Source organism: Thermobia domestica, chromosome 8 (assembly GCF_964235325.1).
Source record: "Thermobia domestica chromosome 8, izTheDome1.hap1.1, whole genome shotgun sequence".
Lineage (NCBI taxonomy): Eukaryota > Metazoa > Arthropoda > Insecta > Zygentoma > Lepismatidae > Thermobia > Thermobia domestica.
Window position 1 is genome coordinate 15,423,155 of NC_137461.1, and position 14,408 is coordinate 15,437,562.

Genomic DNA, 14,408 nt, shown 5'->3' on the forward strand with positions numbered 1-14,408 from the left:
GGAAATTTGTGTCTATCGAGGGAAATGGTCTTAAGGAAACATAGGAACATTGCTCCAGAGTCACGCACACACCAAACTGAGTGAAGATTGGCTGTACTCTTCTTTCTCATACAACACCGAAAGTAAAGGACAGTACCTAACATTAAAGCGGAATTGTAACAACCTAAGGTGTGGTGGACAACATCGTGTCGGTGAGTTTTCTCACACATTCTCATTCCACGAATTCTTCTATCATCATCGTTCACTTGCCTTAATCATCCGTATCCCTTAGTCTCAAGGGTATCGATGGTCTTTAACCTAAAAGATTTCATTTCATTTCATTTGTATAACAACCTAAAGTCAGAATTCCAAACGGTTGTAAATTTGCAATCACATAAACCGATAATGAATGATTTTGCTGTGAATGAGATGTTTGGAGAAAATACACAAGGTGGCCCAAAAGTAGGTATACAGTACCGTACTGATCAACTTATTGCTTTTAATATAATTTCTTATTGTTACCCATCAGGTAGACTTAGTTTCTTTATAATTTATTCTTAATGTATTTTTACTTATCTCTTAAGCTCGGAACAACCGAAGCAAATAAACTTATAAGCTAGAATGTTATACTTGATCAATGTAGGGGTGTATACCTACTTTTGGGCCACCCTGTATAACGTTATTCATTTAATTCTTACTTCTATCTAGAAAAGCTCATTCTAAACAGAAATGGACAAGTTATTAATTTCGCTAATTTGGCTAATAGCGTTGTCCACTTTTATATATTACTTACTACATAACTAACTCTATGGCCTATATAGAACACGGAGGTTCAATGCTGGGTTCACAAAAGCTCTCCATTGACTTCTGTCCTTAGCCAACTAGCTCCAGTTTCTATTTTGTATTCTTATTTCTGCAAGATCCATCTTCATATTCTCTTCCCATCTGCGCCTAGGTCTTCTTAATGGTCTTTCTTAATGGTCTATTGGACTCCCAGTTAAAGCTTTTACAGCTCTCCTATTTCCTTTCATTTTGGCTACCTGGCCTGCCCACCTGAGCCTGCAAGCTTTGATGACCCTAACAATGTTTGGTAAACAGTATAAATTATGCAATTCCTCGTTATGAAGTTTCATCCATTCTCCATTCCCGTTCCCCTTGGGTTCGAATATTCGTCTCAAGATCTTGTTCTCAAATACTTTCAGTCTACGTTCTTCCCTCAGAGTAAGCGATCATATTTTGCAACCATACAGCACAACAGGCATGATTATCATTTTATATATTTTGTCTTCATCCCGGCGAAATTGAAATACCGCTAATTTTACAGTAATTATGTGATATCTTCAAATAGATAAAAGATAATTGAAATATGGAACAAGAGCGCCCTAGACAATATTATTTTGCGTGAGGTACCGTTATCACAAGTCACCTAGTGGCTTTCCGTTTTCAGCTGTTTAGAAACGCGAAAATAAATGCCAATTTTGAAAATGACTCGAAATCGAAAGCAGATAAGTGAGTCGTGATAACGGTTTCTCATGTAAAATAATATTGTCTAGGGCGCTCTTGTTCCACATTTCGATTATCTTTTATCTATTTGAAGATATCACATAATTTCTGTAAAATTAGCGGTATTTTAATTTCGCCGGGATGAAGACACTTAAGCTCAAATTCCTTGACAAAATTCGTTAGCTGATTGATTGTATTTACATTAATTGCAATAAAAAATAATTTGGTATTACGAACACTGTTACGAAACGAATTAATTTCCTAATCCGATAGTGCATTGTGTTACACCAGACAAAAGAAGTAGAATACAAATACATTTACTACTAAAATAAAACAGTTTAAAAATAATAATAAAAAAGTGGTGTATATTATATTTATTTATTTAGTTTTATTTTACTTTTACAAACTGATTTACTTGCAGAAATAGCAAGATTGAATACTTAGAATAGTCTAAGACCCTATTGGAAGGTAATTATGTTGAAACTAGACATTTCAAGCTTGGAAAGAAGTATCTGGGACAAAAATGATTATGTAATTACTTCTATTGTAATATGCATAAGGGTTTGAAGAATTTGAATGTTATTTCAATATGGTGAATGGTAGTGTAAATTTTAAATAAATCTGTATCCTATGGGTTCGACACAAGTGAAACCCTGGCAGCTGGGACGGCTGCAGCACTTCGAAATTCCTGGGCAATGTTGGTCCATAGTGCAGCCATCACCACAAGATCCAAGATGACGATCACCGCCTGCGGGAGGACAGTTACCAGGTTTACCTGCAATAGATATATGGAGTCAATACACAGTAAAAATAATTAACATGTTAACATATCATTATTTACTCTAAAACCTCGTCTCACTAGGAAGTTAAATATACAAGGTTGACAATTTAATATTAAAATTTCCTAATTGATTAATCGATTTTGAGTTTAACGTCCGTTTCAGCAGCGAGACTATATGAGACGTGAACCTACTGATTAACGTGGAATCCCAACCACGTGGGCTCCCGCCGGAAATCAAACCCGGGTCTCCCACGATTAAAATTTCGTATATACTGTTAGGACGATAGAACCTTTCATAGAGAAATGGATAGAATTTGTAGAACCATAAAGGCTGTTTCACAAATATTGTGCCGTGCGCATGCCATTCCTCTCCCATGGTTCGCCCGTGCTAAGGTCTCGAGTATTCCCATATACCATACCGTACCGTGCCGTACCGCTACTACTTTCTACACTATTCTTAAGGGGTCAACTTCGTGTCGCTTCGATTACTCCGAGGAAAGCCGAAGAATCACGACCATCGAGCCGCGACCGAGGTGGTTTCTCTGCAAGGCGGCACTGTCAGAGCGTGGCAGGCAAACGGTGCGTCATGCGAGAATTAAAAAAGACAACCAAATAAATTTTCAATGTGAAAGTTTGAAAGAAAACTTTATGGACTACAGCACGGCATGGAAACAGTACACTATGTGTGAATTAACCTTAAGGGTAAAAATGCCTGTAACTTGTGCAGAAAATGAATACTTAGTATTTACTTTTACCTATTATTTACTAAGAGGGATACTGCGGGATTAATTGAATCACTGAATGTAGAAAGGGTCTAAGTCTCTTTTTTTTTTTATTTATTTATTTGCTTTGAGATAGCTACTAAAGAAAAACTGTTTAAACCCAGGACTACAAACTTTTCATGTGCTCAATATAAAGTTCAGTGTTACGTTTACACCGTTGTAGCACAATCTGCGTTTTCCCTTCCTGTATACAAAGTTTCATTGCACATCTAGAGAAATGGAAAAGTTCATAAAACAAATTTCAGAAAAGTATGACTTAAGCTCTTTCTGTAATCATCTATTAAATTATTTTTTTAGCTTAATTTTTTCGTTCTTCGTTCTTATGCAACACCAACTATTTTTATGAAGAATATGACTTATTATAAATATGGATGGACTCTGGATCACGACCGGGACTTGAACCCGGTACAGTTGCTAGTGGCACAAAAAAGATTAATCTACATAGTGTATAGACTATTCTCCATATCAATGCATTGCCTTTAAGACAACTGGAATACGGGACTATACAAGTTGCCCTTAAATCAATTCTTGTGATGTATACATATAATAAATGGGACAAAGAGGTTTAGTGGTGAAAACGCTCACCTTTGGTACGAGGGTACCTTGATTCAATCCCAAACGACGTGTTTCTGTCCAAGAACATCGTGTGCTAGATTTTTCGGAGTTCTTTCAGTTTGTCCCACATACTCATCCCACCAATTATCTCATATGGTTCATTCAGACTATATAGTGCTTAACCATAGAAGGTAAATATCTCTTTTCATTCTGTATGACCGCTTGCATTGACTTTCTTCTAAGGAACAAATTAAGGTGGATCACCAGGTGTTCCTAGTGCTATACTAAACGCTGCTTGAATAGTGTGGCGTTGCCAAATAGTGTCGAGTGTTTACTGATGCCAGATAATAAAGGGAGTAATCATGGAATTCTGCTTAGATACTTACTGGAAAAATTAGTTTTCGACCCTTACCGCGATTCCGCTTCTCCAACTGCAACACTAGAATCCGGAAATTTTCTTATTGTGACTACTACAGTAAACCTACAAATTTGGCAACAACGCATTATGGTATTCTGCGGAAGTTTCGTCTTAAAATCTATTTCCTTAAATGTAAATTAACATTTAAATAAAATGTGAAACATAACATGAAAAACGGTTAAACAATATATCTATTTCGTAATAAAATCGTTACTTTAAAATACTTTCCACACGCAAATGATCATTTTATAAAACTGAGCACTTCTAATAAGATCTAACAGCAAGTTCCATCTTGTGCGCTGATTGTAAAACGAATCAAAGATTTTATTTTATTTGTTATATTTTTCGATATCAGGAGAGACAACCAAATGAATCAGTGTCTTGTGCTGTAGCTGAAACAATACTCTATCTTATAGTACAATATTTATAAAATGTAACGTTTCATTGCGCAGTAGTTAAGGCAATGAACTAAAATATGTACTGACTTCCGGGCGGTGATCCACCTTAAATAAATCTTTGAGTTTAACGTCCCTCGATTATGCAGTTTAGGCTAAGGGAGACGGATGATTAAGGCAAGTGAATGGTGATGGAATAATTTGTGGGATTAAAATGTGGAAGGAAACAGGAGTACTCCGAGAAAATCCACGGACACGATGTTGTCTACCATAAGCTTACTTCGCCTGGTATTGAACCAGGGAACCCACGCAACAAAGGTAAGCGCTCTACTACTGAGCTACCTTGCCCTCCTGTATAGAAAACAACAACACTGATGTGTTTCTAAAATTATTCAACGTTACTAGTCGCTATGTCAAGAAGTTGATAGAAGTACTACCATTTTAACAATTGACTATAGAAATCGATAAAGTTGAAGTAGCGCAGACGTGTGTCAAAATTTAACATAATTCGGTCAACACAGAGCATTGTGTTGAATTAACATAGTTATTGTTTCACTGTGTATTCACTTCACTTATTTGTATATCTCTTCTTGGAAATATACAGATCTCCGTTTCTTCGGGAGGGGAAGAAAGGAGAATCTTTTCCATGTGTTTCATCCACCACGAACTATGAAAACATAGTGTTCCTCTTGCAATTTACGTAATGGAGATCAGGGATTACAATAGTATTTGAATTATATTTTTCGTAATATACTATTTTTCAAGAAAGCTAGTGAACTCTAAGTAATTCTAAAATCTTGGGGGATTTCCTCAAATACTATTGTTCAGAGTAAATCACTATTGTCTATTAGCCTATTTATAGTTGTATTTGTAAAATTTGAATTTAAAATAAACTTGAAAGAAATGTAGTGAGCCATTTTCCCTCTATAATTTGCGCCATCTTGACTGCTATGTGGGACAAGATGATTACTTTAACTTGTGAATTATTATTCCCTGATCTTTGATGGTCTATTGGATTATAATGATAGTTATAAAGGGTGACTCATAAACAACGCAACTTTTGAAACGCCCGATATTTCTGTTCTAGTAAGTTGGCAGCACTGAACGTTTCATGATTTTTATCTGTTGCCTTTGTGGTGAATAGCAGTCACGGAACGCCGAATAGCACATGATCATCATCTGTTTTCTATACGAGTAGGAATGGAGCGCTTCACGATATTTGTATTAAGTTTTTAATATGACAACACGCTGTTCCGTCGTGAAGCGCTCCATTCCTACTCGTATAGAAAACAGATGATGATCATGTGCTATTCGGCGTTCCGTGACTGCTATTCACCACAAAGACAACAGATAAAAATTATGTAACGTTCAGTGTTTCCAACTTACTAGAACGGAAATGACAACGGTTGCGTTGTTTATGAAATACTTTTTATACAGCAGAAATGTTAGATTTTACGTCGCTAATAAATCATTATTCTACGTTTATTTATCTCTTAGAAAAGGGCTTAAACCTTAAGTCGGTTAGCTTGCTCCACATTCCTCTATACTATGGAGGTTGTCAGTTCACTTATTACGTGCACGGAGTTGAAACTCCGATACTAGTTCGGAGCTGACAATAATAGTAATTTCTGTCTGCAGAACCTTAAGTATTGCATAAGGCCCAAAACACAAAACCTCAAACCCAGCTTCCGAGAAGTATTTAAAAAAAAAAGCCATAATTTAAAATACAAAATTATGTAATCTGCATTGAAAGAAAATAAAGATCTACTTCTTACCTGTGACTTCAATACTCTCGGGACTCAATGCCCTCAACTGGCAATGGATTAAAGTGACAACAGCCAGGAACGTTACAATGCTCAGTAAAAGTTTTCCTGAAAATAAAATAAACAAAAGACTCTAAATCATAGAGAAAATACATTTTATGACAAGTTCAGTGAAGGAGTTACATTTTACCCTTTATTACCTTGGAGCAGGACAAAATAAAATATTTCAGTTCAACGTCCCACGATCACTGTTTCTTCCAGACCTGTTTTATTTTGGGGGGGCACTGCCCCTCCGGAGCTCTAACAGTGCCTTCCCGGAGGAGACCAAAATAATGCGTCTATAATATAATAATAAATAGAATAGTATCAGCAGTGCCCCCGGAATACTAAGTGTGCCCCCCAGAACATTGTTTCTGAAAGGGGATTATGTCCTTTACGCTGAAGGAGATGGATGACGATAGAGGATTCGGTGGAATGAAAATGTGGGAGGAAACGGAAGTACCCTGATAAAACCTACGGACACAATGTGGTCCATAACAAACTTACTTCTCTGGGGACAGAATCAGAAACCCCCACGCACCAGAGGCAAGCGTTCCACCACCGAGCCACTGTGCTTTCCTTGGAGCAGCAGACTCGGATTCAATATTGTTGGCAGGAGCTGTGGTTCGGATCCCACTTCAACTGATAATTACACGTCTCATATAGCTTCGATGTTAAAATAAGACGTTATACTACAAAGAACCAACTGAATTAATCAGAAATTGTACATGTCTTAGCATTTAAAAATTCGTTAAAACCTAGGCAGTATTTAACTGAAGGAGAAATTCGAAATCCAAGAATGGCGTTTAAGAAACAACAGTAATTTACACGATGACCCAAAACAACGTCTAACAATTTAAAGGCTAATAAAACAAGAACTACTGGAGATAGAGATTTGTTTATTTGAAAATGTAAAATGGCATTCGTTATGAAGTTTCCGCCATTCTTCATTCCCGTTCCTCTTGTGTCCGAATATTCGTCTCAGGATCTTGTTCTCAAATATTTTAATCTACGTTCTTTTTTCATAGTAAGCGGCCATGTTTCGCAAAATACAGGACAACAGTCATGATTATCGTTTTATGCATTTTTAAGCATCAAATTTCTCAACCGAATTCGCAATTTCAAAAGATTTTGAACTGAATAATAACACGAATTCTCTGTTTGTAGTTGACATTCGTAAATATGGTTTTGGTCTGTTAATATTGATCCTAGATATTTGAAAGTATCCACTTTGTCCAGAGTAGTGTGTGATATTTTAACGCATCCATGCAGTATTACGATCCTGCTGAACTTCCATGTATTTAGTTTTCTCTGCATTTACTTCTAAACCCATGTCCCTGCAAGCGTTTAATAAGATCTCTGCATTTCTCTCTATTGTTCTCCTATCATTCCCTATTAAATTACATCATCAGCATATGCCATAACCTGGTGAATACCATTCAACTCTAGGCCCTGGTTGCTATCTTTGATTTTCCTTATAACGTATTCCAGAACAAAGTTAAATAATAATGGCTATAACGCATCTCTTTGTTTCATTCCATTCTAGACGTGAAAGTTCGTGGACAAGAATTTTCCTATTCGGACTTTACTTTGGGATTCATTTAAACATATTTTAATTAATTTAACTAGCTATATCGGTATTCCCAGTTCTGGTAAGAATGTTGTACAATGTTTATGTAAGTCTAAATATTTCAGAAATACATGAAAAATGCCATTTTGTAACATTATTTTCAAAACAAAAATATTGAGTTTATTGACTTAACACAACATGTTTTTAACGATTAACATTTTTCGGCTGTTTTGCTCTATTAGGAGTATTGTGATGTGTAAATCACAGTTGTAGTAATTGATGACGCTGTAGGACATTACTGCAGTCCTATTTCGTAATAGAGCAGGAACACCAGATACTTCCAAATATTATTTGAAAAATGTTAGCAAGTAATGTCTTAATATTCTTTACACACCAAATATTTTTTTTTATTTGTTCTTGACTATTTCTAATAGGCTATATTTCATAACAGATTGTATCTAGTATAGCATATAAACTATTACATAAACGAATAAAATATTACATATACAGTCTTGTCAAAAAAAGATCGCTACCCACCTCTGTGTAAATTGCCATATACTTGCAAACTAGGTTGGAAACGTTAATGTTTTGACGGCAAATAAACAAGTTAATTAATGGAATGATTTTCGTGTGAACTTAATTTCATCTATGGATAGGAACAGGCCAAGAAATGAGTATTCATTGTTCTTTCTTCCTTTATAAGACAGTATAATGTCACATTTATCTCAGATTTTGAAAGTTTTTTTTTTTTTTTTATTGCGCTTACGGAAATGAAATCGTTCCGGTTAATGTTCCACAATTGTGTCCTTCAGGCTAAGAGAGACGGACGATTAACAAAAGCGAATGATGAGATGAGAATGGCTGGAATGATAATGTGGGAGGAAACAGCAGTACCCCGAGAAAACCATAAACACGATGTTGTCCACCTCAAACTTACTTGACAGGGATCGAATCAGGACCCCACGCAATAGAAGTAAATACTCTACCACAAAACTCCAAAGGGGCACTAATCTCCAAATCAACCATTCAAAATTATGAGCCCAGTGACTCTACGCTAAACCTTCTCCCACATTACCTTTTTCTTTAATATTAAAACTTTTTTTTTTAAAAAAAATCCTATAAATAGAAATATTCTGATTTTATTTTCCCTTCAATGGACATGCTTTATTAAACAGTATAAAATGTGATATGACTTACTCGCCGAGAATAACTTCTGTTCTACTACGAGACATGAGTTTTAAAAGTCTAAATATAACATAATAGGTTGGTTAATTTCAGAGGCGGATCTAGCCTGGGGCCGGGGGGCCTAGGACCCCAGTTTTTTAAGTAACAAAAATAATTTAAGCTATTATTTATATATTTTTGAAAGTTTATAGTAAATTCATGATATGCCTATCATAGTCTCGGTTCTGGGTGGGACCCCAGTTTTTACCTTCTAGACACGTCTCTGGTTACTTTGGAATTCAGCACTAAGGCTATGTGTGACGTGGACCTATAGCTTAATTTGAGCTTGGAATTACATAAGCCGTCACCAAAAATCAAACCTGGTTCTCCTGTGGTGAAGGTTCTAACCATATGGGCACGGAGGTTCAAAAATTAAAGTTGCCTTCTCTAATACTTATTACTAAAGAAAAAAAAATGAAAAATATGTTTTGTTTTATGAATTGAATTATTGTTAACTGAGGCTCAATTATAAATCAATGTCTGTGATAAAAATTGAGCAATTTACTTTTAAATTGGAACAATATTGAGCAAATTTACTTCATTTTTTAAATACAAAATTTACATCTCAATAAAAATATTATAGGTTTGAGTAAACCTACTTCTAAGCTCAAATTAGATTGAGAAAATTTACTCGCAACTGGAAACAAAAGCGAGGAAATTTAACTTCTAAAAAAAATTAAGACTAAAATTCAACAAATTAATATATTTCTAAATTGAAACAACTTAGAACAAATTTACTTCTAAATTAACACGAAACTGAGAAATTTTACTTGAAACTAAAACAATCTCGGAAAATACTAATAAATGAAAACAGAATGGAGGACATTTACTTTCAAATTGAAGCAAAGCTAAGTTAATTTATTTGTGAATTAAAAATAAATAAAATAAATATTTACTGTGTTTCTTAATTGACAAAAGTTGAGGAATTTTAGTTTGAAATTACAACAAAATTCAGAAAATGGGTTTCTAAATAAAAAGAAAGTTGAAAAAAAAATGTTTCTAAATGAGAAACAAAGTTCAGATACTTTATTTCAAAATTAGAAAAAAAGTAAAACAATTTATTTCTAAGTTGATGCAGAATTGTCCCGTAAGTTTAAAATAATATAAAGGTTTTCATTCACTTTAGGGTATCATTACTTTCACGTATTTGAGTTAAATTTAGCAAAACCTAAATTGATTTTTTTTTAAATGTCAGTTTCAATAATCTTTTGAGAAATGCTTAAACGTTAGAAATTTACAAGTTTAATTAATTTATTTCCCAATTTAAACGAATTTTTGAAAACGTTTTTGAAGATCTATGCTTTCTTTTACTTCTGCCTTCTGCTCAATTTAATGTGAGAGATTCAGGAAGCATTTTCCTTCGTTTTTTTTCAGTATTTTAGCACTGGTAAGAGTAAATAATTTTTATCCACAGAAAAACAGGACTCTCAGCAGCAAGTTTCTTATTTCTTTCTTTCTTTTAACATAGTATTCAAAAATTAAAAGTAACATTTAAGTGTATAGTTGTCAATCTTGTCAATCTTTTCTAAATATTAGCAAAATGGAAGTTGAAATTTTCCTCTTTTTTGATTGTAGATATTGTGCAATGATGGAAAATTCAACAAAGATATCCCAATTTTATCTTGATCTTGTCAGTATGAGGCATGGAAAATTGTACTTAAATTCTTCTTTCCCATATCTTCAACTAGCAGAATACCCGTTCTTCTAACGGGGGAGAATACGTTTCATTTTGGACATAAAGGAGTGAATTTGGATTTAACTGCATCGGAAGTGTCACAGTTTGTCTCATCGACTCCGAAAACTATAATTCGACATTATATATGTATGCACAGAAAAAAGTAAAACAATTTATGACTTTACAGTAAAACAGTTTATACTTTGCTTTCCCTAATTTGCCCGTCAAAGCAGAATGGGGAAAAGCATCCCAGGCCCAAACCTCATCTGCGTTGACAATTTGATCGAGATCGGACGGATGGTTTAAAGGTCTCTTTCATTTTTATTTATATAAATTAAATCATGCTATTTCTCGGAGTTATTACTCAAATGTGTCTTTATAAAATATGAAGAAAATTTCAATAATGGCCATTTTTCTGAAACTTCATTCTAACAAAACTCATCCTATTAATAAAATACATTCTATGGGTTTCAAATGTATAAGATTAATACAGTTAAATCACAAAATATTCAGAAAATAATTCCATATACTGTATTTTTGAGAAACTCGTCAGAAGAAAATAGACTCTCACCAGTAAAAATGTTCATTTAGAAATTTTGTGAGAAAAAAATTAATGTTTTGTTATGTGAGTAAGATTGTTTGGCTCAGAAGCTGTTAAAGATTTGAAATCAAACACTCTCTGATGCGAGGAGACCCTTGGTTCAATCCCCGGCCAAGTAAGTTTGTAATGGACAACATCGTGTCCGTGGGTTTTTTTTCGGAGTACTCCCGTTTTCTCCTAATTTTTCATTCCACCAATTCTTCCATCATTATTCGCTTGCCTTAATCATTTGTCTTCTTTAGCCTAGAGAGTAGAAACGTGGGACGTTAAACTAAAATCGAACTCTGAAAGGAAATAAGAAGCAGCGCCGTGCACGACATTGCAGAGTGTCTCATCACCAAGGGAAATAAGGTATGAATTAATTTCAAATACTTCACACACTCAGCACTTCCTGTAGCAGAAAAGTAAATATATGCATTTCTTTCGTGCCCCAATTTAAAAAAAAAAAATAAATAAAATAAAATAAAATTCAGAGTGAATCTGAGGAAAAACGTGGATTTTAATTTTCGTTCTCCGATAAACCATTGTTTTATTTTGTTGAAGGGGGAAATTTGAAACACATCCTTGTAGAACGTTATTGAAATATGTTACAAAACTCGATTTTTTTAAAGATTTAATATTTTTTTAAATTTTTTTTCAGGTCCCTGCGTTAGTACAGGGAATCCAGAATGGGTAAAATGTTTTAAAAAGGGATATTTTAACCAAAAATCCCTTTCTTTGGGATTTTCCCGCCTCAGATACATGATGGAGACATGTAAATAGTACCAATTCAAAGGTTGCTCTGTTATGAAAAAAGGGGTATGAACCATGATCCTACAATAAATAGGAATGATGTAGCCGCTTAACTGAAATAAAGGCCGGTATTTAAAAGGAATACTCATGTGGTACGCTGTTAATATGCTATTTATTTATAAAATGAACAAAATCACCTGGGTAACTTTTGAGAAACTATTTTATTAGAAACTAATCCGAAGAATAACTTATCCTTTGTGGATTTTTCGAAAACTACGCTATCTAGTATAATATTTTATTGAAATATTTATTTATGAAACATGTACAAAATTACCTCTAGGTATGTATAAATACATTCAAATGTACGGATGACATCTAACAGCAACTTGCTCGACAATTAGGAAAACCACGAAACCTGAAAATCCGTTCAAATCTCGAATTCGATTTATTTCGCGACCAAACGAATCGTGAAGAAAGTGTTTAATTTTTCCTGACGATGTGATTTAAATAAGCTCTCTCGACAGAGGTACACCCAAGGGGAGGATTCACCGGGTCGGACCCCTCCCCACTCCAAATCTTCCTAACTCAACATACATTTGTACATTTTCGGAATAAAACTATCATTGTTTAACAGAGAAATGACTGATGTAGCATAAAAATTGGAAAGAAGAAAATTGAAGAAAAAGGCAGAACCTAGGAAAAAAAAATTACCCACACGGTGTTTGTCTACCACAAACTTAACTTGTCAGGAGGTGGGATCACATTCGCTTACTAAGCTCAAGGTCGACTGATCCCAAGAGCTACTAATTTTAATATTTTCATGCATTTCACAGTTGTTTTTTTAAAATCCTTTCTTGTGAGTCTAATAGATGGCTTTGCTACTTAGGAGCTGACTACATGGGTGCTTCGGGACTCAAACAACAATTGATGTTTTGCGTTGGAATCAACTTTTAAATTAACACTTTCATTCAATAAATAATAATAATAATAATAATAATAATAATAATAATAATAATAATAATAATAATAATAATAATAATAATAATAATAATAACTATCTGAGCCTGGGTTATTTATACAGCGCACAGTTCTAATATGAACGTGAATCTCCTTCCTACTTATTATTATATCTGTAGGAATCCCTTTACGAATACAAGTAAAGGACAGGAAGACTCTCAAAGGGAGTGAATTGCTGTAGTCAACATATAAATCTAGTATTTTAACACGTAAAATGTTGGGGTGAGGTTGTTGCAAACTTGGATAAGTAATAGATGATAGCAAATGTAATTTTTTCCGCTTATAATTCCATATCCGAGTACGGCTCATTGTGAGTCAACAAGCCTACGTGGGTTTTGTCATTCAGATTAAAGCAAAGCGCTTGAAATGTCCACCAACCCGCTATACTTAGCTCCTCCACTGGTTGTCTTACACAAGGGTATCAATTTTAACGTCCTACAGGCAATATTAAACTAATAGGGTCAAAATGACGTCTAAAATGTGGAATAGAAAAATCAAGACAAGCTTTTTGAACATTTGAATCATAACTGGAAAATCTACAGAAATTTGGAATCGACCAGCGGCACGTCTCTAGCATTTCTGGTTTCCGAAATCTCGTTGTCGAAATGCATTGGCAACAAACGTAAAAACTTATCTTGGCCACAAACATATAAACTTAGGATTTTAATATATAGGTATTAATAACAGAAGCAATATGGGACGTTAGTGCCAAAGCCTGACCACTCATTGACAAACTTAAAGTTGTCTCCTATGTTTTGCTGAATAAGGTCCTGAGTTCGATTCCCAGTGGGAGAGCATCGATCGTATTAACAACGATTCAGACCTTACTTCTAACTATGTGTCTTGTCCTATATAGCATTATCGCTGATTGGAGATGTAAATACAAATTATTTCGAAGAAGAAAAGAGAGATTGAAACAGTTTTGAATAGTTCTTGATGGTATATGATAGACAAATAAATCAGAGAAATTTAGTACTCACCCATTTTGTTTGTTATTTAGCACGGTGTACAGGAATCTACTAAAATAACCAGGAGATGATTTTATATTTAAAGGAGAAAGTTGACCACGTGATACGTCAGAGGCTATAGACGAAAGAGTGGAGTTTTCACCCTTCGGAGAGGGCAGGCGGTAATGTGTGATCTGTATCACAAAAGGATTTGCATGTTTACTCCAAACAACTGAAAACTCGATCCTTATGTGTCAATAGTTCTCCTATCTTTAGCATTCAGGAGTGTATTGCAAAACAAAAACGTTCACACAAGTACACTCTCTTTTGCAATTTTGAAGCTTTCTGACAAAATTGTTTGTTAATTTTCGCAGTTTTCCCCTCTACGTAAGTGAAATGTAATGGGACTTGTTGTCAGTGTTATATT

The 14,408-nt window shown here is 34.5% G+C and overlaps 1 protein-coding gene across 1 annotated transcript; it reads right to left on the reverse strand.

The window, feature by feature from the left end:
- Nucleotides 1-1,846: 1,846 nt before the first annotated feature.
- LOC145692705 (WAP four-disulfide core domain protein 18-like) lies at nucleotides 1,847-14,154 on the reverse strand. Its single transcript, XM_081768115.1, has 3 exons — nucleotides 14,015-14,154; nucleotides 6,189-6,284; nucleotides 1,847-2,257 (listed from the first exon to the last, which is right to left on the reverse strand). The coding sequence occupies exons 1-3, from the start codon at nucleotides 14,016-14,018 to the stop codon at nucleotides 2,094-2,096; spliced, it is 264 nt and encodes an 87-aa protein (XP_081624241.1). The 5' UTR covers nucleotides 14,019-14,154; the 3' UTR covers nucleotides 1,847-2,093.
- Nucleotides 14,155-14,408: the final 254 nt, after the last annotated feature.

Coding starts and splice junctions, on each gene's coding strand:
- LOC145692705 (XM_081768115.1), bottom strand. Junction 2,258..6,188: donor CGAGAGTATTGAAGTCACAG/GTAAGAAGTAGA, acceptor TATCTATTGCAG/GTAAACCTGGTAACTGTCCT.